Below are 27,527 nucleotides of genomic sequence, written 5' to 3' on the forward strand. Positions count from 1 at the left end.
ATGTGCTCTTCAGTACAGGTTAGCTCTGAGTGTTAGCGAGGCTTGCTAATGTAAACAAAGACGTCCAAAATACGTCAGGCATTGTTTCTGATAGCAACTTTCTGTGGGTCCGCCAACGTCACCACGGATGGACACGTCAGTTCGGATGGAAATCTGTATCCGCTCGCTGTACACCCATTTTTTAAGATTTGGGTACGGAGGAAAAGAGAGAGGGTTTTATTTTCTGACGCTGACGAGCATAAATGAAAAACAGGTATGAAATACTACATGACAGTAAAACAAGAATACAGTTTAAAAGGGGAGTGATTTGTAAAATATCCATAAAGAAAAAGTAAATCTGTTTCATATGGGTGTTGAGAGCTGTATCCATAGATCTCTTAATGTTGCTCTCAAAGTGCACCAGATTGATGCTTTTAATTTCAAGATTTAAAAAAAAATCTTCCCGGGGGAGCATGCCCCCGGACCCCCCTAGAGGATGTTAGGTTCACCCCCCATTTATAAAAAAAATATCACTTTACCCCTGCTTACACCTATATGCCGTGAGCTGATTATCGAGCCTTCACTGTAACAGTCGCGGGTGTACTGTGTGTGTGCGAGTGGGGACTGTTGCAGTAGAACATTCCACTGTAGCGCCCGGTACCTTAATGGGACACCCTACATGTTTGAGCACCCTCTATGAAACGTCAAGCTACCCCACAGCACCCCCAAAAGAAAATATCTGGCGCCGCCACTGTGATTGGCTAATGGTTACACAATGCCAACAAGTCGTTATGACATCATAAAGTGGCCAGAATCTGATCAGCTCATTTTCAGACAGGTTTTTATAAATCATACTAGATAGTGATATATATTTGTATATCATTTTATATCATGTTATTATATCACATTTGATCAAACTAGATTCAATTATATTATATTTTATTATATTTTATTATATTATATTATATTGTATTATAAATGGATCAGGACAAAAAGTGAGCAAATCTTTTTTCCTGAAACTTTCAAAACACATGTTTATGTATAAAGGACAAGAAAAAGAGGATAGGTGACCATTAACTTTATCGTACAGAGATTTTGTTTTTGTTTTTTTTGCTGTTAAGTCGTAGCTGTTGTGCATACGCTAAGCATACATAAGTAACCCCATGTAGCAGTGACGTGCGGTGAGGTTCATGGCTGGTGAGGCACTGACTCTTTCAGAGTCAGATTTACAAATATTATAGCCTATTTTGACCTTAATCGAAATATTCTGTTATTTTCAAAAAGCTCTTTTAGTCTGATGCTATGATTAATTTTAAACAGACCGATCAACAAAAGGATACCCAAAATCTAAATATTGGATTGTTCTTTCTAAGTAAGATCCCATTTTCATTACAGTTGTGGTCTTACCTTGACTTGAAGATGAATAGAAGTCCATGCTATCCTTCTGGACAACAATCTCTATTACTGTTTTGTAAAAGTCCTCCTTATCTTCCTGTAGTTTCAAAAGTCTAGTTTGTTGTTTGCGGTAGAATAACAGTAGCAACAAGAACCCGTGGGCTCACGTGCGCCCCCTTCAGTGCGGCAGAGGTTATGGCTGCCTCCCCTGATGCTTTTTTCAATGCCGTTGTACGATGAGACCAGCGAGCCTAAATATCATATATACGTGAAATAAGTTATTTAGAGACTATGGATGGCGAGGATAAATGTAATAAAGGGATCTACAAACATTACATTGGTGACCGACAGTGAGATGGGAACAGGCATAGGGCCCGCTTTCCAGCCAGTTTCTGTGGGGTGACGCATTCTGAAGTGAGGCAGATCTCATCTGTGCCTCACCTCACCCCACAGTAAATGGCTTGAGTGCGCTCACAAAATAAGTGGCCGCGCTAAATTAGTGCCCGCGCTCCAGCAAGTTACTGTGGGCTTACGAGAGGCAGAGCTCGTCCCTGCCTCACTTCTCATCGCTCCCGTAGCGGAGCTCGGCAAATTTGCTGATTTTGACTATAAAATGCGATTGGAATCATACAGAAATCACATTTACACAAGATCAGTGGAGACATTTATTATTATTATTATTTAGTTTTTCTTTAATTGTTTTTCCGTTACATTGGAGTATGACAGGTGAGGCTCTGCCTCCCCTGCCTCCACTGACTGCACGTCGCTGCCATGTAGAATGTCTAGAAGCTGATCGCGCTAAATCAGTCCGGCATGGTGGTCAGAACAACGGTTATCCCCACTGGAATCTGGGGGACACAGAGGATGCAGGGAAAACCGAAGAGCTGGGTGCAGATTTATGGAGGAAATGAGATATATCTTACTTACTGATTGGGTCGACAAGAATTGCAACTAGAGCTTCACCATGAATCTGAGTCTTCAGAGGGTCTCTGTGCTGTGGAAGACGTCTTGCCTCATTTCGGTGCCTCAGGTGTTGTGAGCCTGTGGCTTCATTTATTGCAAGTTTTTACATCAACTTATATTTACATAAACGTGTATTTATTTCATTCTTAAATGGTGCAACTGTAACGAAACCTATTGTTTGGTTAGTTGGTTTTGCTTTGTTCGTTTTGATAAATCCACATTTGTTAGCTCATTATGTCATTATAAACTGGCTCCAGAACCAAATCAGACAAGACATTTTGCTCTCTCAAGAAAAAAAAATAGATAAAGAATGAACATGAATGGTGCACAATACATTTAAAAAAACATACCGACTCATCTTTCATCAAGGCCAAGCCAAGTCACTCTACACCTTTTTAATGTCCTAATCCGGTGTCCCACAAGGTGCATTCCTCAGCATACTCTTCCTTTTTCTCCTCATATCTCCACTCACTTTAGCATATTTCTTACAGCTTGTTGTGACTTTACTCTACTCCCATTAAATAAATTCCACTGGCCGCCCAAAGACTCCAAACATGGATCAACACAATAGAAACCTGTTGCAACAAATATATTATGATAATCAACCTCACAACAGTTAGGCTCATCCTATTCTCCAAAACATAACACTCAAAGAAACATTTTCCTCTCCCTGAACCCTAACCCTAACCCTAACCCTAACCCCCCTCACAAAGAAACATGACCTGGGCCATGCACATCAACAACCTGAAGGTAACCAAAACCTCAATGACCTCAGTGGACACAAACACGGAGCATCAGCGGAAATCATCATAAGATTTATCAGACATAAAGATTGATCTTTGCATATTCAGCACCACCCTGAACCACAGCCTCACAATTCATCAGACTGCATCAAAGGCAATTAAAATGGCACACCAACTCCCACAGTAAATCAGTGCTCACATGTCCAGACTCAGAACCGTCTAAGAGAGAATGTATTCCTCAAAAATAAATGCAAACAGAGTGAAACATAAGTAACCCAGCATTGCTACACCTAATACACGAAGGAGAATGGCCCATTAGCCTGCTAAACAAACCACTAAAATCCCACCACCAAGAGTAACCTGTAACGTAATGTTATCGCATTCAACACGCAGACACACAGACACACATATTGTAATTTGTTAAATGAAACATTTAATCATCATATTTTATTTAAATCAGTGGTAAAGCTTTTATTTTGAAAGCGACTCTCTTTGATTCCGGTCTGGTTTTGTAACCTGTTGTCTTTTCACTCGGAAGGATCATCAGGTGGCCGTTCATTGTGCTCACACAAACTGATCCCAGAGCTGCCGGGGTCGGGTTTCAGCACCGCGGTCAGCTCCGAGCCCAGCCTCTTCCTCCCCCCTGGCAGCCTCTTCCTCCCCCAGGCAGCAGAGCACCAACACATCAGCGTTTCCTCCTTTTCTCCCTCCCTGCGACCCCTCCCCCTTTATATCGGCTCTCATGATAAATCCCTCCTATGTTCAACTAGCTGCTAGACTTGAAAGGCTTGGAAATCACGCAAACAACCAGACTCTCCACTCTGATCTGTCCTGCTGAGATTGAGTCGTCTGACGGCAGTTGTTTCCCCCTTGGAAAGCAGAGAAGATCCGCTCAGTCAGTGCGCGTCTCCACAGCGGCTCCCCTGGACCTCTCCCTCTGAGGCGGATCGGCAGCTGTTTTTCCTACTTTTGCAGTTTCACCTTTGCAGCAGGTAGTCTTTATTCTCCATCCAAGCCTCGGCAGCATGTTGGACCCGTCTTCCAGCGAGGAGGAAGGGGATGAAATACAGGAGGTGGCGCGCAAAGAGGTGGCGGCCCCGAAGAGCGCCGGAGGAGCCAGGCTGTCCCCGGGCCGAGCCTCTGATGGCGGCGCAGGGCTGCAGCCCCGCGGCGCCGTGAGACCCTCCAGCCCCAGCCCCTCGGTGGGCAGCGACAAGGAGAAAGAAGATCTGGAGAAGATGCAGAGAGAGGAAGAGGAGAGGAAAAAGAGACTCCAGCTGTATGTATTTGTGATGCGCTGCATCGCCTATCCGTTCAACGCAAAGCAACCTACTGATATGGCCAGGAGGCAGCAGAAGGTAAGATCAGTGTGGTACACGGGAAATAACCCTGACCTAACTTCAAAGCTTTTTGTAAATATCCTTCATCTATCATGTGTAGAAGGCTTCTCTAATATCCATGACAACTGTTGCTTCTGCAGGCGCAACATGTGCCTCTATGGTGGAATATTCAAGAACGCTAAATATAACTCCGTTTACTGAACCTTACAGGCAGAGAGGATTTCACATTTTACATTTATTGCACACCACCGGAGGATCTGATGCTAAATTGATTAGAGGAGGTGGTGGACTGTGATGCACGAAGTGCAGTCTGAGAAGAGAGTCACACTGCCTCGCAGCAGAGAGAAGAGAGTAGGAGAGAGAGAGAGAGATGAGAGAGCGAGAAGAGAGAGAGAGACGAGAGCAGGAAGAGATGAGATAAGAGAGAAGAGAGAGAGAGAGAGAGAGAGAGAGATGAGAGAGAGCGAGAGAGGAGAGATGACGAGAGAGAGAAGGATGAGAGAGGAGAGAGAGAGAGAGAGAGAGAGAGAGAGCATATGTAAATTGCCTCTGGGCTCAGAAGCTCCCTGCTAGTCTCTTGAAAGACCTGTTGCTCCTCTAGCAGGGTCTGTAGAATGTGTCTTTATACAGCTATCAGCTAAACTCACCCGAGGTACTTCATGTATTGGTTTGGTTCTGAACATGACCTTTTTAAACATATGACAGTGTTGTAGCAATATTTCTGAACTCGGGTTCTGAAGAGTTCTGTGAGTTTCATTGCGGCATGGCTCTGAAGGCTCCACTAAGCTTGAAATGAACTTTGTTGGAAGGTAAACGTGTTTATTGTCCTTAAGAGTTAAAAGCAATTACAGAGAACGGGGGATGTGATACACATCAGAAACATATTTCCTTGTTGTTACACAACTCATTCAGCCACAATATTGTCTTCAGTGCTCAAACTTTACTGTGAATGCGGTTCACTTCCAGCTCCAAAAAATTGTCGGTCCAGAGGCAAGAGCTTCGGAGCTATGACGCGGCGTCGCTTACGTCTCTTACGTCGAGGCGTGCAGGAAACCTTACTTTGACCATCCGTTCGCTGTTATTGATCATTGTGGAGATACATGGGCTATACAGGTTGTCATGTCCGACTATCAGAAGTAGAATCATAATGAAAAATACGCCGGTAAAATGTGCCTATAGAAAACGGCTTAGCAAGTAGTCAGTTTAGCTTCGGTTGCTATGCTAACATCACCCATGTTATACCAGAGAAACTTTCATAACAGCGTTGTGATGCCAAACAGCGTCAATTCAGACTGACACACATTCACTTAAGGGGAATTGGGGATATGTATCAGCTGCTTGTGTGACAGTCAGACAGTGAATACTTTAGAGCCGTGTGAGCTAACCCGGAGCTAACGGGACAATAAACTCCCGTGGAAGTGCAGCCAGCACTGCAGCGGTCGGTAAATGCCGCTGAAACACATTAATAAACAATGAACCACGGCACTCTGGAGAAAAGTATAAGGTTGGAGAAGTCGTTATTTAATTTAATCTGGCTTCGTATGATTAAAAGCAACACGACCCGATGCAGTCCCCGGCCCGTTGTTGTTGTGGGAGAAAATCAGCGACGTAAACTGTGACGTCATGACTCAGCAGCGGCAGCTCTGGGCGGTGTGAACAGAGCGGGAGCTGAAAAGGGAAACCGGAGCTGAACCAGAAAAGCTCTCGCTAGGAGCTAGTAAGGGAAAAGCGCCGGTGTGAAAGCCGCAAGAGTGGCAGTTGTGTGATTCATTACAGGGCTGAAGCATGTTTGTTTCGCCCAATGTGCATGATATGGAACACTGAAACACGTTCAATTCATCTACAGGATGAATCCACCCTGAATTCTTCAAGAAAACCTTTATTCTCAGATGTCCCCAATTTAAATGATCAAAACATGTCTAAACAGTACTCACACAGACGGTAGCTGGAATAGGGTTTTTGTGAAAAGGCATGTGTTAGTACATTTGTGAGCTTCTGATTGGATAAATGAAACTTGGATACACTGCAAACGTTGTGTGAGCGTTTGTATTTGATATAGTTTTGCTGTTGTTGAACGTGGCCACAATCTACTTCACATTATCAATACTTTTCTCTGTTTGTTTACAATGGAGTTAAGCAAGTAAAACTAAGTTATCTTCAAAAACTCAGGGTCACACAAACAGAGCATTTGATATACAAATGATCATTTGGAGAGTAAAGTATTCCTTTTAAATTATAAATGCTAATGACCTGGAAGATATTATTCAACATCTGAAATCCTCCTCCTGTAGCCTCGATATTATTCCGACAGGATTTTTCAAAACTGTTTTTCCCTGCATGGCCTCAGATATACTTCACATAATAAACAAGTCTCTTTAATCAGGTGTATTTCCGCAGGCCCTGAAAACTACAGTAATTAAACCGCTCCTAAAAAAGCATAACTTGGACACAACCGTAATGAATAATTACAGGCCAATATCAAACCTTCCTTTTTTAAGCAAATTGATTGAAAAAGTTGTTTTTCAACAGTTGAGTCATTTCATGTTTTTAAATGACGGTTTTGATGTGTTTCAGTCGGGCTTTAGACCTAACCACAGCACTGAGACTTCACTTGTAAAGGTCTTAAATGACATCCATTTAAACACAGACAGTGGCAGAATATCAGTTTTAGTATTATTAGATCTCAGCGCTGCCTTTGATACTGTTAACCACAACATATTGCTAGACCGTCAAGAAAACTGGGTGGGAGTTTCAGGAACAGCTCTAAATTGGTTTAGTACCTACTTAAAGGACAGAAAAAACGTTGTCTCAATAGGCAACTACACATCAACATTGACAAATATGTCATGCGGGGTTCCTCAAGGCTCCATCTTAGGACCTTTGCTTTTTAATATTTATATGCTACCTCTGGCTGAAATTATTAAAAAGAGCGATCTAAGCTATCACATCTATGCAGACGACACCCAGATTTATTTTAAAATCACACCAGGAGACTATTCTCCGATTAGAACACTGAGCAAGTGCATTGAGCACATCACTGACTGGATGACTCAGAACTTTCTCCAACTGAACAAACAAAAAACTGAGATCATTGTTTTTGGAGCAAAGAAGGACCGATTAAAAGTAATCGCAGAGCTTCAGTTGGCAGACTACAAAGTAACTCATGAAGCCAGAAATCTAGGTGTAGTGATGGACTCAGACCTGAATTTCAACAGCCACATTACAACAGTCATTAGGTCTGCTTATTATCACCTGAAGAATATATCGAGGATTAAAAAACTAATGTCACAACAGGATTTAGAAAAGCTTGTCCATGCTTTTATTTTCAGTAGACTCGACTACTGCAATAGTGTATTCACAGGGCTGACAAAATAATCCATCAGAAAGCTGCAGCTGATTCAGAACGCTGCTGCACGTGTCCTCACTAACACTAAAAGAGTGGATCACATCAGTCCGGTTCTGAAATCTTTACATTGGCTTCCAGTCGGCCAAAGAATTGATTTTAAAGTACTATTGCTAGTTTTTAAATCATCACAAGTTTTATTTGTTTACTCAACTATCTTCACAGGGAGATGCATTAGCTTAATTTGAGGGCTAGCATATTATTAAATATGAAATGTTCCTTACATTAATACATCAATAGTAATAATTCAATAATATAAAATATGTACAGTTGCTTGCAACATGAGTTAAAAGCCACCAGTGTTGGTGTGTATGCACCTGTATGGACTACACTGGAAAGCAGTAGTCTCCACACATTACTATTTATATGTCTCATGATTTTTGCCCCCCAGCCACTATGTGATCTAAACACGTCCCATTCCCCTTTTATTTTTTTGCATCTTAACAAACAGAGAAACATTTGTTAAGCTTACTGATAGGTGCAAATGCTGTTAGTTGTTGAGGTTAAAACGATGATGATGATGATGATGATGATGATGATGATGATGATGATGATGATGACACATTAGTGGCTCTCATTCATTATCTGTTATTCATCACTCACAAAAGAGGAAACTGAATGATATTAGAAAGAAGGACACAGACATGTTTCTCAGAGTTCAGAGAACATTTTTAAGGCTCTGGGATGCAAGCCATTCAGAGACGTCACGGTTCAGTCTCAGTGTGAGAATCAGTCTGTGTACTACAGTGGAAATGTAGAGGTAGACAGAGAATCAAAGTCTAATTTGACATTCTGTGTTTGGATCACACTTTGAAGCTCATACTCCTTCTCAGACACATTTGCCAGTCAGCTGGGAGGTGGGTGGTACGGCACCGGGCTGAAGATGTTGTGGGCTGAACAGAGAGGGAGCCATGGCTGTTCCGTGTTTAAGAGGTTCCCTTCATGTTCAAACCTTTCTTTACAACAGTTTTTAGGACCTCAAACCTGTTGCCCAAACATGGTAAAGCTGCCTCATGATTTCTGCATCATACCTGATATATATATATAGGTATGATGTATACAAGCATTTCGAAAATATAAGTAAAAAGAAAAAGTAGAATCAGAACCTGAAATAACATTGAGTTTTAGCCACAAAAGATGATCTATATTAGGCAGGAGGAGGGGATGACCGAAACCATCAGATCTTTTGTTTAATACATTTGTGTTTTTTATTATTTTCTAATTTAAACACTGAAACAATGAGCTGAAAGGGGGCAGCTCTCACATTACACACAGACATTCCAGCCATAGTTCATATACTGTATTAGACATAACGTGCAGCAAACCAATCATTATTGCCAAAGGAACCCCCACAGTGTCGGGAATCACCCTGAAGGGATGCACATTATCCTGCTTATTACACAGACACTTATTAGATAAATACATTATTTGACACATGTTGATTTAAACATGATTTTATTGAAATGAAATAGAAAAAATGGTCTGTTAGTTGCAATGATTATGGCAGACCAACTTGCGCTTGCGCAGTGCAAATCGGGTAGTCACATCTTCTTCTACTGTTCCCCTTAATGTGTACTTCCTTTCTGTCTTCTTCTACTGTCCCCTTTAGTGTTTACTTCCTGTCTCTCTTCTTCTGCTGTTCCCTTTAGTGTTTACTTCCTGTCTCTCTTCTTCTGCTGTTCCCTTTAGTGTTTACTTCCTGGCTGCAGTCGAATAGTCAGGGTGTTTTTCAATGTCAAGGAAGGATGCTCCAAAGCCACTATTTCAAGGATGCTACGTCATCGAGTCCCGCCGAAGGACTGTTCCAATGTCCAGCAGGCTCCTTGGAATTCTACCGAGCCCGGCGTCCTTCGTAGCGAGAAATTTCGAGGCTGCACATTTGTATCCTGCGCACGGACCGATTTCCAAATCTTTGGCGGAAATCACGCTCCATTTAAGGCGGGGCCTCGCATATGGCGCACACCTGCACACCTGTTAGCTTGTTCCACCATTCTTCGTTTTCCGAGGCTAGGAAGGATTCTTGCCTCGCTTCTGAAGGAAGTGACTCGGAAGACATGTCCTACCAAGGAAGCGTCCTCGACATTGAGAAACACCCCCAGTTTAGCTTAGGAACCTTCCTAACGGAGTGAAATGACCCGGAAGTCCCTCAGTGGCAGCCATGATAAGAGCCGTTCAAATTCTCTAGATTATAGGAAAGGAGATTTCAAACTTCCTTCATAACCTCCTTTAGCTTAGGAACCACTGGACCTCCCTTTACGAAAGGAGAGGAGAAAATGCTGTCCCACAATGCCTTGCAGCCGCAACATTTGCCGTCGCACAACATTCGGCCGTTCACGGAAACAACCGATTATGACAGAGAAATGATATCATGAAAGTTACGGTGCTTATTAAGCTTTTTAAAACGGTAACTTGCCAAAGTGCTTTGTTTTGAACGTTCATCAGTATTATAATCAAAAAGAGAAATATGAACGTTACTTTTTACTGAAATTGTCAGGGTTGAGTGCAGCAGGCAGGACCCAAATGCAGATTTCCAAGAATATTCCTTTAATCCAAGGTAACAAAGTAGACAACAGAACACTACCCTGTGACACAGTCAAAGACAAACAAGGAACCAACAATGACAGACAGAAAAACCAGAACTAAAATACACACAAGACCAATCACACAAACAAGACACAGGTGAGGAGGGAGGAGAAAACACAGGGCACCAGGTGAACACAATCGGGCAATCAGGCAGGAGGGAACACAGAGACAGGAAGCAACAGGCAAGACGGGGGTGAACACTTTTCAAAACAAAACAGGAAACCAAAGACAGAAAAAGACAAGACAAAACACAACACAGACAGATCGTGACAGAAATGATCAAATAAAGTCCACATTTCACAGTGTTTACTGAGCTGTGTGGGGGTTGTTCAACTTAAAAATATATTTGAATGGTGATATACACAGTGATAGATGTTAAGGACTAACACGTTTATAATAAATACATTTGTATTTATTTCAAGATCTTCTCATACAATCATACATATTGGGATTCATGTGGATTAATACGTGTGGACCGGAGGGTGACAAGCATAAATGTCACTTTACTTTTTTATTTCAATTGAAGAATTTATGTTTCTCTGTTGTCCACGTTCATAAAGCATAACACAACCCCATCAGAGCACGGGGCAAAGTCTCTAGATGCGTCCGCCGTTCTTATTATACATCCATGTTGTAGTCCGCTGTATAGAAAGCTGTAGTTTCCATAGTTTCCCCACAGCAGCAGACGCACATTAATGACGTCCGCTGGCGCATCATAAATACGTTGGATAGTGTAAGTGCAGTCGGATTCTCAAAGCACCGCAGTCTCTTCTCCTAAGTCCTTTTGAATTCTCCTATCCAGTATCCCTTAACCCTGTGACGTTTCACACAGAGGTCAAGGAATAGACGATAGGAATATAGAGGCTGATTTTTGGACTATTCGACTGCAGCCATCGTCTCTCTTCTTCTGTTGTTCCCTTTAGTGTTTACTTCCTGTCTCTTCTTCTGCTGTTCCCTTTAGTGTTTACTTCCTGTCTCTCTTCTTCTGCTGATTTCTCTGTCGTCCAGCACTCTGTTTTGTAACCTCTTTCTCTCTGTTTTGTTGTTTTAGTTATCTTTTTATTTTCTTTACTGGGGACTCTTAACCTGTTAAGCCCGAGAGACCCCGGTACCGGGGCACTGCCGCAACATCTTGCAGGAAACAGTGTCTGAGGGCATCTTACATTTAATAAACTATGAATGTTTTATATCCATGTAACGGGAAGAAACTCATCTAACTGATGATTTTTATTTTTTTTCAAAAGAAAACCCACAATGGTAACACTGAGCCTCTGAATTAGCAACGAGCGAAAAATGCTAACACCTTACTGCACCGAAAATCACTCACAAAACCTTATTATTTATCTCTTCTCTACATCCATGACATCGTTTCACATCGTGAGGTGACACAGAATCGATGGGTACCCACAATATCACTGAATTATACGAAATGGCAACGTTATAAGCAAAAACGGACATCAAAACAGGTGACGCTAGGTAGCTAAAAATGCTAACATTTTTACCTTGGCTCTGTAGTCTCTCCAAAGTGGTCTTAAATGACATTAAAACGATAAAAACGCTGCTGAAGTTAATCCATAGGTTAATCCAATGTGTCTGTGTCCCTTTGAAATGATTTCTGATAATCCATAAGCAATAAAACTGCTTTTCCGTTTCCAGATGTCAAAGCTAGAGATAGTTTCACTCTGATGCAAAATTACATGCGCAAAGCCCCCACCTTTTCTCTTCACAATGAGTGTGTGTGGGGGACTCCCCCTTCGATTCTATTGGCTCTAACGGTCAGAAAGAGGTGTCAACCATCAAAATCGACCAAGGGGGGCCAGAGATATGGAAAATCCACCCAAATGACCCCAGAAGTGGTTTCTTTTTGCTATATCTCTCTAAAAAGGTCAAATGTCACTTGTTTTGCATCAATCTTGATACAGGGTACTTATTATATGTTGTACTTTGGATTCCTAAAGCTTTTAGTCTACCTTACCATCATCCAAGGGTAGTTTTCACTATAAGTAAAAGATAATTTTTGGACGGACACTATAATTTACAGTTTTTTACTATGTAAAATCTGAATTTTCTTTAAAATAAAAAACATCTATATTGATTCTGACTTGTCTACATCCAACTCACAGGTTTATCATTACTTTGAGAAAAAAGATTATTAATTTAACCCTTTTAGAAGGGAAGATATGGTCATTTGTTCTGGGAATGTCATTTTCGAGCCTGAGACCTGAAAAACAGGCTAATGCCATTGAAGACAACATTTGATCAGACAACGACAAAGGTAAGACATATTGCCATCCACGTGTTGTGATGTCTGTTTTTGTTTATAATGTCGCGAGTTCTTATCATGTCGCGATGATATAGATACCTATCGATTCTGTGTATTCTCACGATGCTAATCGATATGTTGGATGTGCAGTTACGATAAGTAATAAGGGTGTTATACCCAGTGGCGACTGGTCATTAGGGGCAGGTGGGGCACAGCCCCACCTAGTGTCAGCAGAAAGTATTACAAATAATGATTACAAAAATGCAAAAAAAAAAAAAAATATATAAAATATATTTTAAGATCATGTTTAATCATCTGATTCGTCTGTACATTGCTGTTTTAGTCTGTGTTCTTCTAATTAGTGTGTCTACAGTCACAGTGTGTGCCTATTGAGCTGTTTAGAGCCATGTGGGACAAAACCTGATTATGCCCCTTCCTCTCGCTGTGAAGTCAACGGTGACTGTAAAAACTACACTGCGCATGCTCAGAGTATTTTGTAATGTAATGTGTGTGGCAAAAAAATAATGACCAGAGGGGCACGGAGCTACCATCCCCACCATACGTCATCTCAAATCATTCAGAGCTGATTGGCTGTAAGTACGTGTGCCGCGAAAAGTGTGCTGTGTGAAGAGGAGACGAGAGAGCTGCAGTGGCGCGTCCTAAAACCAGGAAGTAAGCACAAAAAAGCAATCAGATTTCTCCAGAGGATTTTAGAAAATAGTTCAAAATAAGATCTGTGGGAAACGTACCTGTTAGATAAATGCACGTTTTGATTAGCCGGATAACATCCACATGTCTACCCTACTTTTATAATTTTTTTATCATAAATCTATGGATTAGATTTATGATAGACTTTTGAAACTACAAGAAGATAAGGAGGACTTTTACAAAAAAGTAATAGAAATGTTTGTCCAGAAGGATAGGAAAATGGACTTCATCTTCAAGTCAAGGTAAGACCGCCATTTTATTGAAAATGGGATCTTACTAAGAGAGAACAATTCAATATTTAAATGATAAAATTACATTTTTTGGGTATCCTTTTGTTGAACTGTCTGTTTAAAATTAATCGAAGCATCAGACAAAAAAAGCTTTTGAAAATAATATTATATTTTGGTTTAGGTCAAAATATAATATTTGTAAACCTGAAGAGTCAGTGCCAGTGCCTCACCAGCCATGAACCTCACTGCACGTCACTGCAGAAGCTTATATATAGACATCTAAGTTTTTTGTGCCCCACCACTTTTGTACATATAAAAACGCCACTGGTTATACCGTGTTTTATGTGCAAACGGCGTTAGCATTTTTTCGCCCGGGGCTAATTCAGAGGCTCAGCGTTAGCTTTGTGTTTTTTTTTGCAAAAAAAAAAAAAGAAAAGATCAGTTAGCTGAGTTTCTTCCCGTTACATGGATATGAAACATTCATAATTTATTAAATATCATAGAAAAAAGACCCAACGTAATCCAATTATAGTCATCTATACATTTAAGGGCACAAAGCCAACAAGAACTACAAATATTGGGGGTTTCACTTTGTAGCAAAACTCGTAAAATTCATGAAATAATAAAAAGCTCTTTAATCAGTGGTTCAAATAGAAAAAAAGGGTTTCTCCAAATGACGTTGAAGATATAGGAGAACCAGCCAGTTTGCCAACAAAGTAGTTTTGTATTGCAGCTGTAATTATGCGGGTGTTAAATATTACCAACATATACATTTGTGATTTTTACGAGAGGTCCATCATTAAACAGAAGCAAGAGTGGGTTAGCCTCGATTAACCCTATAGGTACCCATGTGATTTGTCAAAGTGGTCACCTGTGTTCTTTATCCATCTGCCCCGTTTGAATTGATAACTTAAAGCTTTGTCGTGGTAAATATGCATATTTAACCAGAGGCCGATGCCATCTCACATAGTCGTAATTTTTCTTGTTCGTTTTTTATCACCAGCAATTGTAGTGGTCACAGATGGAAGTTCTCAATATAGCATTTAGTACTGAGATCCATATTCAATTGTATGTTTTCAACAGTTCAATACAAACCATCTGATTATATTCTACTTTATTTATGTTTCACTCATACCAAGTGATAATCCTTTGGATTTGCTCAGAGAATTTGAGTGAAACCCAGACTTTGTTTATGATGCTGTGTGACCACAGATGTTATGAACATATGGTAAAGCTTCTACCCTTTTGGACTCTGTGGCTCTCTGCACCCTCAAAGATCAGAAGTCTAAAGCTTTGGGATTGGTGGATGGTGCACATTTACACGTCAAAGCTCACACAAAATATCCTACAGATTCACTTTCCTTTGATATAAATTGATTTCTGTCTGACTTTTTTATTACTCTATGTTTTAAATGGTATGACCGAACTCTAACCCTCCTCATGAATCAGTTTCTGGAAAACGACTCACTTTTATTATAAAGAGAGCTGCAGTGAAACCTAAACTTCCAGTTTCTGTTTAAAAGAATAATAAAACACTGAAAATCTCATGGGCATTTATTTAACATTTTTCGTAACAGATTCAAAATCTGCCGTTTGAACATATACATTTGACTTATTTTAATTGGGTGTCAGAAGTTTTGTCTTCAAACAAATGCCTTTGTTGCTCTCTCGGCTGGACGTCTGATATATAAACTTTAGAGAATGCATCAGTGTTGGCTTTATGGCCTTTAGCACCGTCACAGTGGACAAATATATATATACATACTTTATGTATATATTTCTGATGAGATAAGAAAATATATACTTTATTGATCCCAATTTGGGATGTTTTCGTCACAGCAGCATGTAAATAAGACATGGACAATAATTAGAAGTAAAATAAAATAAAAACAAATGATAAAATAAAATAAAAAAAGAGCAAAGAGATACATATCAGCAGTGAATTAAACAAAACAGTGAATAAATACATATCAATAATGAAGGCTATACAGTATATCTATAGAGTATATATATATATAATACACTATATAAATACACAATAAAGGTTGGTCTCACTTTGTTGTAACTTAAAACAAATAGAATTCTAATATTCTGATATTCTTAAGTGTTGTCTGTAGTCAGTTATTCTTAGAAAATGGATAGTTAAACCATGGGACATGTTTCACTATGTCTCAAAAAGACTAGTTTCACTGAGTTACAGCAGCGAGTGAAACAGCAGCTATCCCCGGGGTAACATCCGTATTATAATAGCTTCTATGGGCTGTTCCAGCAATGATAGTGGTCTTTGAGGAGTTCCTTGTTGAACTCCAGTGTCTCTATTGACACTCCATGCCATTCTGTCTGATTAAAACATCTGCTCCAGTTCAACATGGCCCCCATGATGCCTGAGGTTCACTAATGCAATAAAGTACCTCCATCACTGCTGATTGTATTTACCATAGAATTCATGATGTTAGACCTTGGAACATGATGATGATGCTGAAGGTAAACCTGATAGTGATGTGTCATGCATACACATATTTAATAAAAAGAGAGGAGTAATACTAGACTTTATTTGGACAGGTAGACATCTGTAGCGTAATGCTGTCTTGTTCTCTTTTGTTTATTATCTACGTTGCTTTTCTATCCTAATCAGGCCCGGGGGGATTAGTATGCCCAGGTGAGACCCTGACGCCTGAACACAATCGGGCCATCTGTCTGCTTTTTTCTTTCTGTTTCAGGCTCCACAATAGGGATCCTATGAATTCACTACTCTCTCCTCTCCTGTTCTACTGCTTGAAACCTCTTCTTCAATCATTCTGCTGTCACTATTGTGACAGTCAGACAGTGAATCACTACTTTCAAGCAGAAGCTGCTGTTAGCAAACAGTATTCCAAACACTAGTAGAGTACAAGCGGAACTCCAGCATTCAACAAAGGCTGAATCATAGAGCCATAGCATCAGCCACATCACTCTGGAGAAAAGTATTATTTGGAGAAATGTTGTTGCATTTCAATCTGGCTTTGCAAGTTATATAGCAAAGCTTCAACATAGTCTGCCACTCCTGATATGGAGAGGGGTATTCACGTGTTGCAGCCACGGGGACATCGTGGCTCCTCTCAGGCTCTGGGCGGAAGAACACACTGTGGACCAAACTACCTAAAATGGAACTGATTTCATGGAAAAAGGGGTCTAAATAATCTCTCAATCTGTGTTGTGAGTGACTGTTGGGGCTTTCACACCAACGCGGTTCCAGGGCCGGTTCGGAGCTAGAGCCTGAAAAGCACCAGTTTTTCCTGTTCACACCGCAGCGGAGCCGCCTCTAAGCTCCGGAATCCGGTTTGTTTCAAGCACCAAAAAAAAAATGGCGGTCTAGAAGCAGGAACCGCATATGTCACGCTTACGTCGGAGGGGGGCGAGATTAACCTGAGCTAACAGTTAAAGGTAGTAGTCAAGATAGTCAGTTTAGCTTTGGTTGCTATGCTAACATCACCCATTTTATACCAGAGAAACTTTCATAACAGCGTTGTGATGCCAAACAGCGTCAATTCAGACTGACACACATTCACTTAAGGGGAACTGGGGATATGTATCAGCTGCTTGTGTGACAGTCAGACAGTGAATACTTTAGAGCCGTGTGAGCTAACCCGGAGCTAACAGGAGAATAAACTCCCGTGGAAGAGCAGTCAGCACTGCAGCGGTCGGTAAATGCCGCTGAAACACATTAATAAACAATGAACCACGGCACTCTGGAGAAAAGTATAAGGTTGGAGAAGTCGTTATTTAATTTAATCTGGATTCGTATGATTAAAAGCAACCCGATCATCGACCCGACGCAGTCCCCCATTGTTGTTATTGTAGTGAGCGCCGTAACAACGCTGGGGAGAAAATCAGCGACGTAAACGGTGACATCATGACGCAGCAGCGTCAGCACCAGTCGGGCTCTGGGCGGTGTGAACAAAACAGGGACTGAAAATAAAAACCGGTTCCGAACCAGAAAAGCTCTAGCACGGAGCTAGAACGGGAATCGCGTTGGTGTGAAAGCCCTATTAGTGTGAGTCAGTGTTTGTTGGGGCTGTAGACTAAGTTTGAAAGTTTGTAAATCTTGGGGTGTGTCAGTGTTCGAGTAAGAAAATTGCTTGAAACCAAAAAGCCGATATCTCTGGTTCTGAGTCATCAATTTGAGATGTTAGTTAAAGCGATCCATCATGTGTGACAACGTTAGAGGAGATAAATGCTACATTAGTGGAGTACTAATTTAGTGAAGTCTTAGGAATAACAATCCTTAAGACATCAGGCATGTTTAACAGTCTGTGGATGATGACAAATCAAATCCACAGAACACCCAATAATCTACAATTGTCAGTGGTTTTCTTACTCTGAGAATACTGTATTAGAAAAAATAAATTAACACTTCACATCATCTCATTAAACACCTTACCTTAAAAAATGACCAGAGAACTTTGAGTCGACTCTCCTGGGTGTTCCTCCTTGTCACCCACGATGTAGAATGATGATGACCAGCTGTACCAGGACATCACAACTAGAACAGGGTCAAAGATTTCCAAAGATAGTTAATTGATGTCTGCAAAAATAGGAACAACTACGTCTGGCAGTCAGAAGTCTTCCATTCTGTGTCCTTAATAGTTTGAACTCTGCAAACCTCAAATGCTTCCAATGCCACCATACAGCATTAGCAGGGTTCAGTAATATTAGTAGTAACCATGTTCTTAATCCTAAAACCCTTTTTATATTAAGGAATGATTTTGTTCCTAGATTTACAAAATACCTAATCATCATTATTGTTAACATTATTTAAATGTTATTATAAGTAGTAGTAGTAGTAGTAGTAGTAGTAGTAGTAGTAGTAGTAGTAGATCACAAGCAGGCTATTAAAACACACCTTCAGCCATAAAAATATACCTTCCTGCAGCCCTCAAGCTGTGTAAAGACTTTCCCCGTATAATAAGCAGTTTACACTGCCTGACATATGTGTGTGCATGGCAACAAAACACAGACGGTTAAAGAGAGGCAAACCTCTTTGAATTGTGCCAAGTGTGTGTGTGTGTGTGTGTGTGTGTGTGTGTGTGTGTGTGTGTGTGTGTGTGTGTGTGTGTGTGTGTGCTATAGAAACAGATCAATAGTGTATAAATAATTCAAGAGGACAGCATGTAGTCTGCTAATGATGATAAAAGCATTGTCAGTTGGCCTGTTGTGTTCATGTACAAACACACACACACGGCCACACACACACGGCCACACACACACACACACACACACACACACACACACACACACACACACACACGCACACACACACACACACACACACCACACACACACACACACACACACACACACACACACACACACACACACACACGTGAAAGTCTCCCACATGCTTCACTGTATGGAGGTCCTTTGACACATCCACTTCCAGAAAGCAATGAGTGTGGTGTAATTAGGCATGGGTGAGTCATCATACCAATTTAATCTTTTGAGACTCTGATATGATGTTCATCATCAGCGTGTGCACGGCCATGGGGGCAATAAGCTAGACGAGTCCATTGACTCTCAGCGAACCAACCAGAATGCTCCATTTGACCCATTTAACATCACAAGTGGCGTCATTCCAGTAAGGATGGCACCATAGCCGCGTTCACACCGGAGTACTTTTCCCCGTACTTTTCGCGTTTAGTTCCGTTAGTACCCCTTATGTTGCGTTCACACCAAAAAGAGCACTTAGTGCCGGGAACTTTTACCCCCATTTTTAGTGCCTGCTGAGAGATGGTACTTTCCTGGGGGAAAAAAGTGCCCCAGTTCTGATTGGCTGGGCGAATTGCAAACCACGCCCTGTACAACTCTGAAATGTTTTGTAGAGCCGCCATTTTATTATCCTCGCATTAGCATTATTAGCATTAGCATTCGCCCAGCGCACAAACGCAGAGAGACTAACTTATGGCAACACAAAATAAAACATGGGAGCGTTGGAGATGAGGAGGTGTCGGCGTTCTGGCGATTTACTCGGAAGTCTTCAGTAGAAGCTGCTGGGAGTCCCAGTAGCTTGAAACTGAAACTGAAACTCTGCCGCACGGTCCCCTCGTTCCTTGGAAGAGGCGGAGAGGTGGGTGTTTGTCATCTGCTGGTGGACTAACCGGAGATAATTACAGTGCTTGCCTCGACGGGAAGGGATTGCATTGAATTAAAGCAGTAGGAGCAAACGCTTGCCTCGGGGAGGGAGAAAGAAAGCCACAGCGGAGAATAAACAGAAGGGTAACCATGGTAACCAAGTCTTCTTCGCTGCCTTTGTGGCAGACTACAGCGCCACTTACAGGCCTGGCATATGTACTCCAGCGCTTTAGAACGGCAATGGCCGTGGCTGTCTCCTCCTGACTGGTGGAGTTGGCCCAATAGCCGTAGCGCCACCGTCCTGACGTCAGGACAGTGTTCAAATCTGGATCAGTTTTTATCAGATCCGTTGCAGCCCCCTTTTTAGAGATTTGGGTATGGAGGAAAATAGAGAGGGTTGTGTTTTCTGACACTTGGTGAGTTCCCTGGAACACCGGGGACACATATTCATGTATAAAAGACGTACAAAAGTGCATTTTGCATGATAGGTCCCCTTTAATTGAGTAACGTGGTTATAGAACAAGCAGAAGGTAATGATGAGACAGAAGCCAGCGTTGTCTCTTTGGAGGCTGCAGCGAAGGAAAGAGGACCGTCTCCTTTTATCCTCCTCCGTGCTTTGAAGAAGGGGGCCGCCCACCTTAGTCTTCAATGTCCTCCTTAAACAGAGGATTTCGACATTTTACATTCATTGCTTACTTCCACACGCCTTTTCTCCTCCTTATCTCTTTCATGACTTTTTATTTAATGCATTATAACGGCTGTAATAGTCACTTTAGTAATACTGGAAATCCTTTACGGCAGTTATCATTTACGGTAGTCCCGGAAGTCGTCATATCTACCTACTTCTGTAAACAAAACTTATTAAAATAAACTGTACCTTCATTTAATATTCAGCAATAATAATATCTCGACGTCTATAGATGTAGTGTTAAAGTCAGTAGGTTTTGGTGTGCAACACTCCGTGTCATTTTCACTTTACATTCACATTTCTAGAAAACGTAATATTAGTCACATGCTAAATGCTAACCGGAGATGAAGGATTTTCAGAATAAAAGCTTGGCATTGAGATTTTTCAGAATAAAACAGCTTTTAAACTGACGGTATGTTTAAACTAAATTATGCCATAAAACATTGATTTTAATTTCTAACACGGTGTGAACGCGATCTGTACTAAGTGCCCTGGGGTAATAAGTGCCGGGGCACTGAGTGCCGGCACTAAGTACGGCAAAGTACTTGGTGTGAACGCGGCTATTGTTGCCATTCTTTGATAAACTCTTGCCAGGAGCTTTAACATCTGAAACACTGAGGGGGGGATTTGTCCTCTCAGACTTTTTTCTCAGGGACCCATTTAGCTGCGACTTCATATCAACAGTTTACAGATTGCGTCATTAATTTTCAGCTTCCCTATTAGGATTGTCTCAATCCGAAATACATTGACCACACATCCCCTGCATGGTAGTGTCGATCACTCTCCTGCTGACGTTCCCTCTGTGCTGGGACTGCTGCTATGGATCACACACTTCCACTATAATAGCGTCAGTTGCTGCACAGCACTGATGGCAGGCTTTACAAATTAAAGTTTTTATTTTATTTATTTGGGCAGTGATAGCCTATGTAAAAATAATCTTAATAGGTCTAATTTCTAAAGAAAAAAGAAAGAAAGAAGCAAAACATAGGTCCGTACGGTGGACAAGTTGATTGCCCGAACACGGTGTCACAGCGGTAACACCGCCTACTGCGGACATACCTGAACATCACATTCAACCATGGGCGTAGGAAGCATCCTGAATGTGGGGGGGACATTTTTAACGGGGGGTGTGGGGGCGAAAAAATATATAGATTTCCTGTATTCTGGTGCATTTTAACAGGTGGTTTGATACTTTTATGTGGCTATACTAGCATGAGGAAAATGATGGGTACATTTTGTAATTTCATCCAGTTGTAAAGAAAGGAAACATATTTGATTATTAATTCAGAGCCGTCTTTGAATTAATAAAAAGCAGTTTAAATGCCCATTTTTTGTACATTTATATACAACAATAAATATTTGTGAGTGCATTGAGAGATATTGTTGTGGAGAGTCATTTATATATAAATCGCAAAATACATTTGTGAATCCTTCTGTGAGCATTTATTAATATTGAGACTGATCTGACTCCATACGGATGTTAAGTTCACCTCGGAATGGTATCATTGACTTAAATGTTCAAATAAATGTTGCTCTTCTGTCTACATTATATTGGTCATATGATGCCCCTTGACTGAAATGTTTCCTGTTCAATATCCCCACTGATTTCCTTAAAATCCTGGGATGAGAGTCCACATCACAATTTACTCTCAACTGTCATTTCCCTTTCATCACTCACCTCAGCAATGGACCTCTCTCCACTGTCCCTGTATTCTGCCTCTGACTCACTCTCAAGTGCCTAGATGTCAAGAGAGGTGGTGAAGTGATAATTATTTATTGAGCAGTATACTCTTTCACATTGAATCATAACAAGTCATACTGAATGTAAATACAACTGACTCTAAAGTAAGTCCCAGTCTGTGACATTGGACATTTTGAAGACTCAAAGTCCCAAGCAGTAGGTAGAATATTAGCTAGTCTATATAATGTGCACAGAAAATAAATAGTTAACTGAATACTGGGATGGAAATAGCCTATAAGCACTCAGTAAAACATAAACACACACAAAAAGCTTCTGAATGATAAGAAGTATAATTAAAACATAATGCACATTACCATTTTGAGAGAGAGTATCTAAGTTAAAGAACTCAGAAAATAATCTCTTATCGAACTGAGGCTCCAGTAAAACACACTCTACATGGACATCAGTAAGCCGTTTATGAGTATTATCCCGGTTATGATCATATTGGGGATATGGTGTTTACATGAGCACAGAGAGATCGGGTTATTCATGTTCCCTGTTTACATGATAAATACTAGTAACCTGGCATTTCGATGCCTTTTTCTCATCTAAACTATTCAGTATTTGTATCTCTCTATCATGACATAAAGACGAAACTCCTCTCCAGAAGTGAGACGCCGCCATCACTGTTAACTGATTAACTGCTACCAGCTGATGACTTACTTTCCTCTTCTTTGAAAAAAATGTTCTTATGTCCATGTTGTCTGGGGGAGAAAACATATCAAACCAAAAGATCGTCAGCTTTGATTTTCGCTGTATTAACCATTTCCTGAACATTTGGTGTGTGTGCCTTACCTCCGCTACCGGCATCGCTTCATACAACAGATCTGAGCTGTCCAACTATGACAACACTCCTTGAACATGCGCGCGCTATGTGAGAATCTGCCTTGGTACAAAGTAGCAGTGAAAACATGGAACGGAGTTTCATTGATTTGGGCATTCTCTCAATAAGCAAGTGGAATGGATTTCATTTGATAGTGAAGCACTGACACAGCGCTCTACAAAGTGCGGCGAGTGGATAGACCGATTCACGGACTTTCCGCATAGTAAAAGTGGGGGGGTCTAAACTAATCATTTGAAAAAGTGGGGGGGACTTGTCCCACCCTCATATAATGGCTGCGACGCCCATGCATTCAACATAAATACAGCAACTGTACTGTGAGAGGAAACGTGAATCCTTCGTGTGTGATATTTCACATATATCAACTCGACTACACATGTAAACAGCCCTCCTCTTGAGAAAACCAGGTAAACACCTTATGCTGTTGTTTTTGAACTGCTTTTTTTTATGTTTGTCTGACAATGAAGTGGATTGCGAATATTTGGGGGAGTTAATTGTAGTTCTGTTTGTATGTTAAGCCTGACCAATAACACCCACATGCAGTGTAATGTATTGAACATCACAGTTACATGATACATTCCAGTGATGTAGTATTGAGCTTCCATAAAATAAGGGGAATTATTGTATGCAAAATAGAAGAAAGTAGATATCGTAAAACTCTTAATTTAGCGTAATGCCATAAAGCATCTATTGTTGGCTGGTGTCCAGTGTATTCCAAGCTTAAAACTCACCTATTACACTATATTTGAAACATAAATTATAGGGCAATATCTATACAAAACATGTCCCTGAAGTGTTTTGCTCAAAATACCAAACAGATCACCCATTGTAGCATGCCTCATACCCCTCTATTTCAGCCCTGTTACTAAAGTGCTGATTCTGGCCACGCCCATTTGGAGCTGCTGCTGGCCACGCCCCTTTGGAGCGTCCACATCATAGACGTATATATAAATGGACGTAGGGTCCGTGACGTCACCCATAGGATTCTGCAGAGTTGCCGAGAAGCCTAAAGTAGGCGGTGTCGGCCACTAACGGTGATGCTTTACGGTTGCTGGTGAGGGTACCAAGATGGCACAGTGCCAGCCAGCTGTTTGTTAACTTGGGGGTACCTACCTGTCAAGCCCTTTTAAGAAATGTAATGTACAAATTCATGTGTCGCCTAGAAGACTCTGACAATCATGTTATCTCGATTTTAATTAACCCTGTGAAGAGTTCTACTCGGTTCTCTTCCATGATTTGGAGACATTGGCGCAATAGCCTCCACAGACAGTGAGCATGTGTGGCTAGCTGTAATTGGACTGATTTTATGTTTTTTATCTGTTTGTTTTTTTAATTTTTATTTATTGATGTGTATCTTGTCATTCTGTATGTGATATGGACCTTGAGTCTGAAATAAAGATTGAATTGAATTTAATTGAATAACGGCTCGACAGTGACGTCAGAGTCTAACTCCCGCCTGCTCCAAATAAGGGCAAAGAGGCGGAGCCGAGGCGGGACCTCCTGCCACCGAGCTGGATGTTCCAGAGCTAGCTGAGGCTACCAAGCTAAGCTAACATGCTCAGCAGTGCGGCTCTGTGATGCTAGGCGGCTAACCTACATCTGTTGCTCCCGGTCTGCACGTTTTACGTTGCTTAAGGTAAGTGAACATGAAACTATTCAGCAAAACTTTCAATAATAATCTAAGGCAGCGGTTTTCAAAGTGTGAGGCACGCCTCCCCTGGGGGGCGCCAGAGAGCTTCAGGGGAGGCGCAGCGTGAGAAAAATTACGAGAAACAGTGAAATCTAGCTAGTTAACTTCAGCTAACTTTATGCGAGCGGCAACATGGATCGATTTTTAGTGAAGTTACCTAAAGTGAAAGAGGAGACGGCGTCTGGCAGAAAACGTCAGCTTTGTTTTGAAATGAAAGTTGTGGCTCATCGGACATTTATGAGAGAAAATCCCTAATGTCCGAGTGCAAGTGAATGCAACACAAGACGCGAGCCTTGTAACCCCTCCCCCGGCCCTGGCGCGAGCGAGGAAATGTGATTGGCGGCGATTTAATTTGAACGGGACGGCGCATTCTGACCCAAGTACACAGAAGGAATGAGGTATTTGCGGTCTACAATGACAGAGAAGAGACTGTCAAGTTTGGCTGTACTCAGCATTGAATCAAAGTGCACTAAAGCTTTAGATCTTAATCAGTTTGTGAGGCGTTTTGCTGAACAAGATGGTAATCGCCGCATTCAGCTGTTATAGGCATGCCAACTCGATGAGCATAACAAACTGTTAAGATGATGACCTTACGTGTGTAAATATATATTTTTCTTTGTGGGGGTCTTAAGTACCAGTTCTATCTACTTTACTTTAAACAATTAAAAGACAAAATCAACTAAATGTATTGAAATAACAATCTTCATTTTAGGTGCCTCTTCTTCTTTTAAATTAAACTTTCAGACGTGAGATATTGAAATACAGTAATAGTATTGTATATTTAAAAAAAACTGAGCCATACAGTTAACTTCATATTTCTTATTGTCTAAAGCATTTATTACACACATTTTCCCCTCTCATATTCACAGTGTGGATCAATTGAGACAGCGTGGAGTCCAGGGAGCTGCAGAGACTTTTGGAGAAACTTCAGTGTGACGGATGTCCTGTCTGTTGGTTTGGCTGGAGAGGACTGAGGGGGAGCAGTCTTTCTCTGGGAGGAGGACCAGGCCTGATGAAGAAACCACCAAACTGCATCTGTGAGCCCAGACTGGGCACAGCTGTCACAAACAAATGATGGTCCTGTTTGACTACACACTATTCAGTGTGCAGATCTTTGTGTTCACAATAAAAGAGTAGTTTCTTAGTGAATGTCTTGTATTGGTCTTTAATCTCATATCAGCTTTTAATTTTCTTCTTGCCCCTCGGAGAAAACGGTAAGGCAGTTGTGTCCTTCAGGTATGTCCTTTCCTAACAGAAATGACAAGAAACATAAAACATATGACATTATTTCAGAGTAAGTGTGTTATTTATGAAAGAGGTGTGTTTGTTTATTAAGTGGCTGTAGAAATAAATACAACATTATTTGTATGTGTTTTTGAAATTCATCACTTTGTACTACAAAGATAATCAGATTATGAATGAACAGTCTGCAGTTAATCAACATTCAAATATATGTCATTATTAAAATAATATTCAACTGTTATCAGAACTTAGTGTAAATGTAGAATCATGCTGTTTGGTTGTCTCACTGCAAGAACCACTTTTACCACGTCTTTTACAGACAATATGTAGAGACAAATGGTAGTAATTTTCACAAAGTAAAATAATAATTGCCTTAAATACATTGACATGTGAAAGCTGAAAAAAATCATGTTGCTTGTTAAAATCTAAATGTAACTTTTTTCAAGGAAGGAACAGTCAACTTCCCTGATGTGTCAGTATTTAGTCATGTTTAATGGCATGTATATCAGTGTATTATAGTTGTTACTTTATCTATTTAAACCAGAACGTTTCTCAATTCTTTGTACAGTATGAAAGGGGTCTTTGTACCTTTGAGTCCATGCTGAAGTTCACTGATGTCAGGAATAGGTCTGTCTCTCGTGGTCAGCATCCTCTGGTCTGTCTGCATCACCTGGAAACTTTAAACAAACAGATATATATATCTGTAAAGTAACATGTGTTGGTCACAGACTTTTTTACATGCAAATGTCATGTCATAATCTTTTTGATTATCCTTTAAAAAAAAGTGCTGGATATCACAGCCCTTACTGTATCTTATCAGTTGGATTGTGTATTATTGTATAGTTGGGGTCCTTTTTATTTTACTGTTACTTTGGAATAGTTTTTCATGAGACAGTCAAATTAAATGTCCTATGCCATATTCACATTCATTTGTAACACACACGTAAGGGTAAAAGACATCTTTAACAAATGTAATGCAATGAATAAGCTTAATTGTCACAGAAGCACACATAACGTCATATCTAATATTTAAACAAATAATGTCCTTGTCCCTAAAGCATTGACTACGCAATTGTTCGTCCTTAAATGCAGGCATTAAGCTACATGTTCACATTCTGCTGCCGCAATAAGTCGGTTTCTCCAGTGTAATGATACTAAAATGCTTAGTAAGTATTGGTAATAATATTAATAAAAACAACAACGTTTGGGTTCGTTCGTTTATTATGATGGTAACGTTAACCAGTAAGCTTCAATAATCATCTCCAGCTCAACAAACCATATTGCAATATCTACGTTAACGTTATTTCTGGAACCAACTGGAAATGTGAGATTCATATTTTTAAGATACAGAGATCTTATAGCGAGGTTAATCTCATATACAGTACGCTGCTCTTCAACACTACTGTGACGTTAGCTGTCTGCATCGTCGAGCATAGCGAATTTAAATCAACAATAACAATGCATACAGTTATCTAACTAGCAAACTAACTAATGTACGAGGATGACCTTATTTGACCAACCTCACACAGAAGCCGTTTGTTCTACAGTATAATCCTTTTCAATGTTTTACACTTCTCTATTATGTTTTAACTTGTATGCTACTGATAGCA

General features: G+C 40.7%; 1 protein-coding gene across 4 annotated transcripts in view; it reads left to right on the forward strand.

Moving 5' to 3' along the window:
• The first annotated feature begins 4,020 nt into the window (after positions 1-4,020).
• Positions 4,021-27,527, forward strand: part of cadpsa (Ca2+-dependent activator protein for secretion a) — a 182,947-nt gene continuing 159,440 nt past the window's right edge. For all 4 annotated transcript variants that reach the window (XM_034143464.1, XM_034143457.1, XM_034143441.1 and 1 more), the window contains exon 1: positions 4,021-4,438. In XM_034143464.1, the coding sequence (XP_033999355.1) occupies positions 4,106-4,438 (333 nt within the window). In that variant the 5' untranslated portion in view covers positions 4,021-4,105. The remainder of the gene's footprint in view (positions 4,439-27,527) is intronic.

This window comes from Trematomus bernacchii, unplaced genomic scaffold (genome assembly GCF_902827165.1).
Source record: "Trematomus bernacchii unplaced genomic scaffold, fTreBer1.1, whole genome shotgun sequence".
Taxonomy (NCBI): domain Eukaryota; kingdom Metazoa; phylum Chordata; class Actinopteri; order Perciformes; family Nototheniidae; genus Trematomus; species Trematomus bernacchii.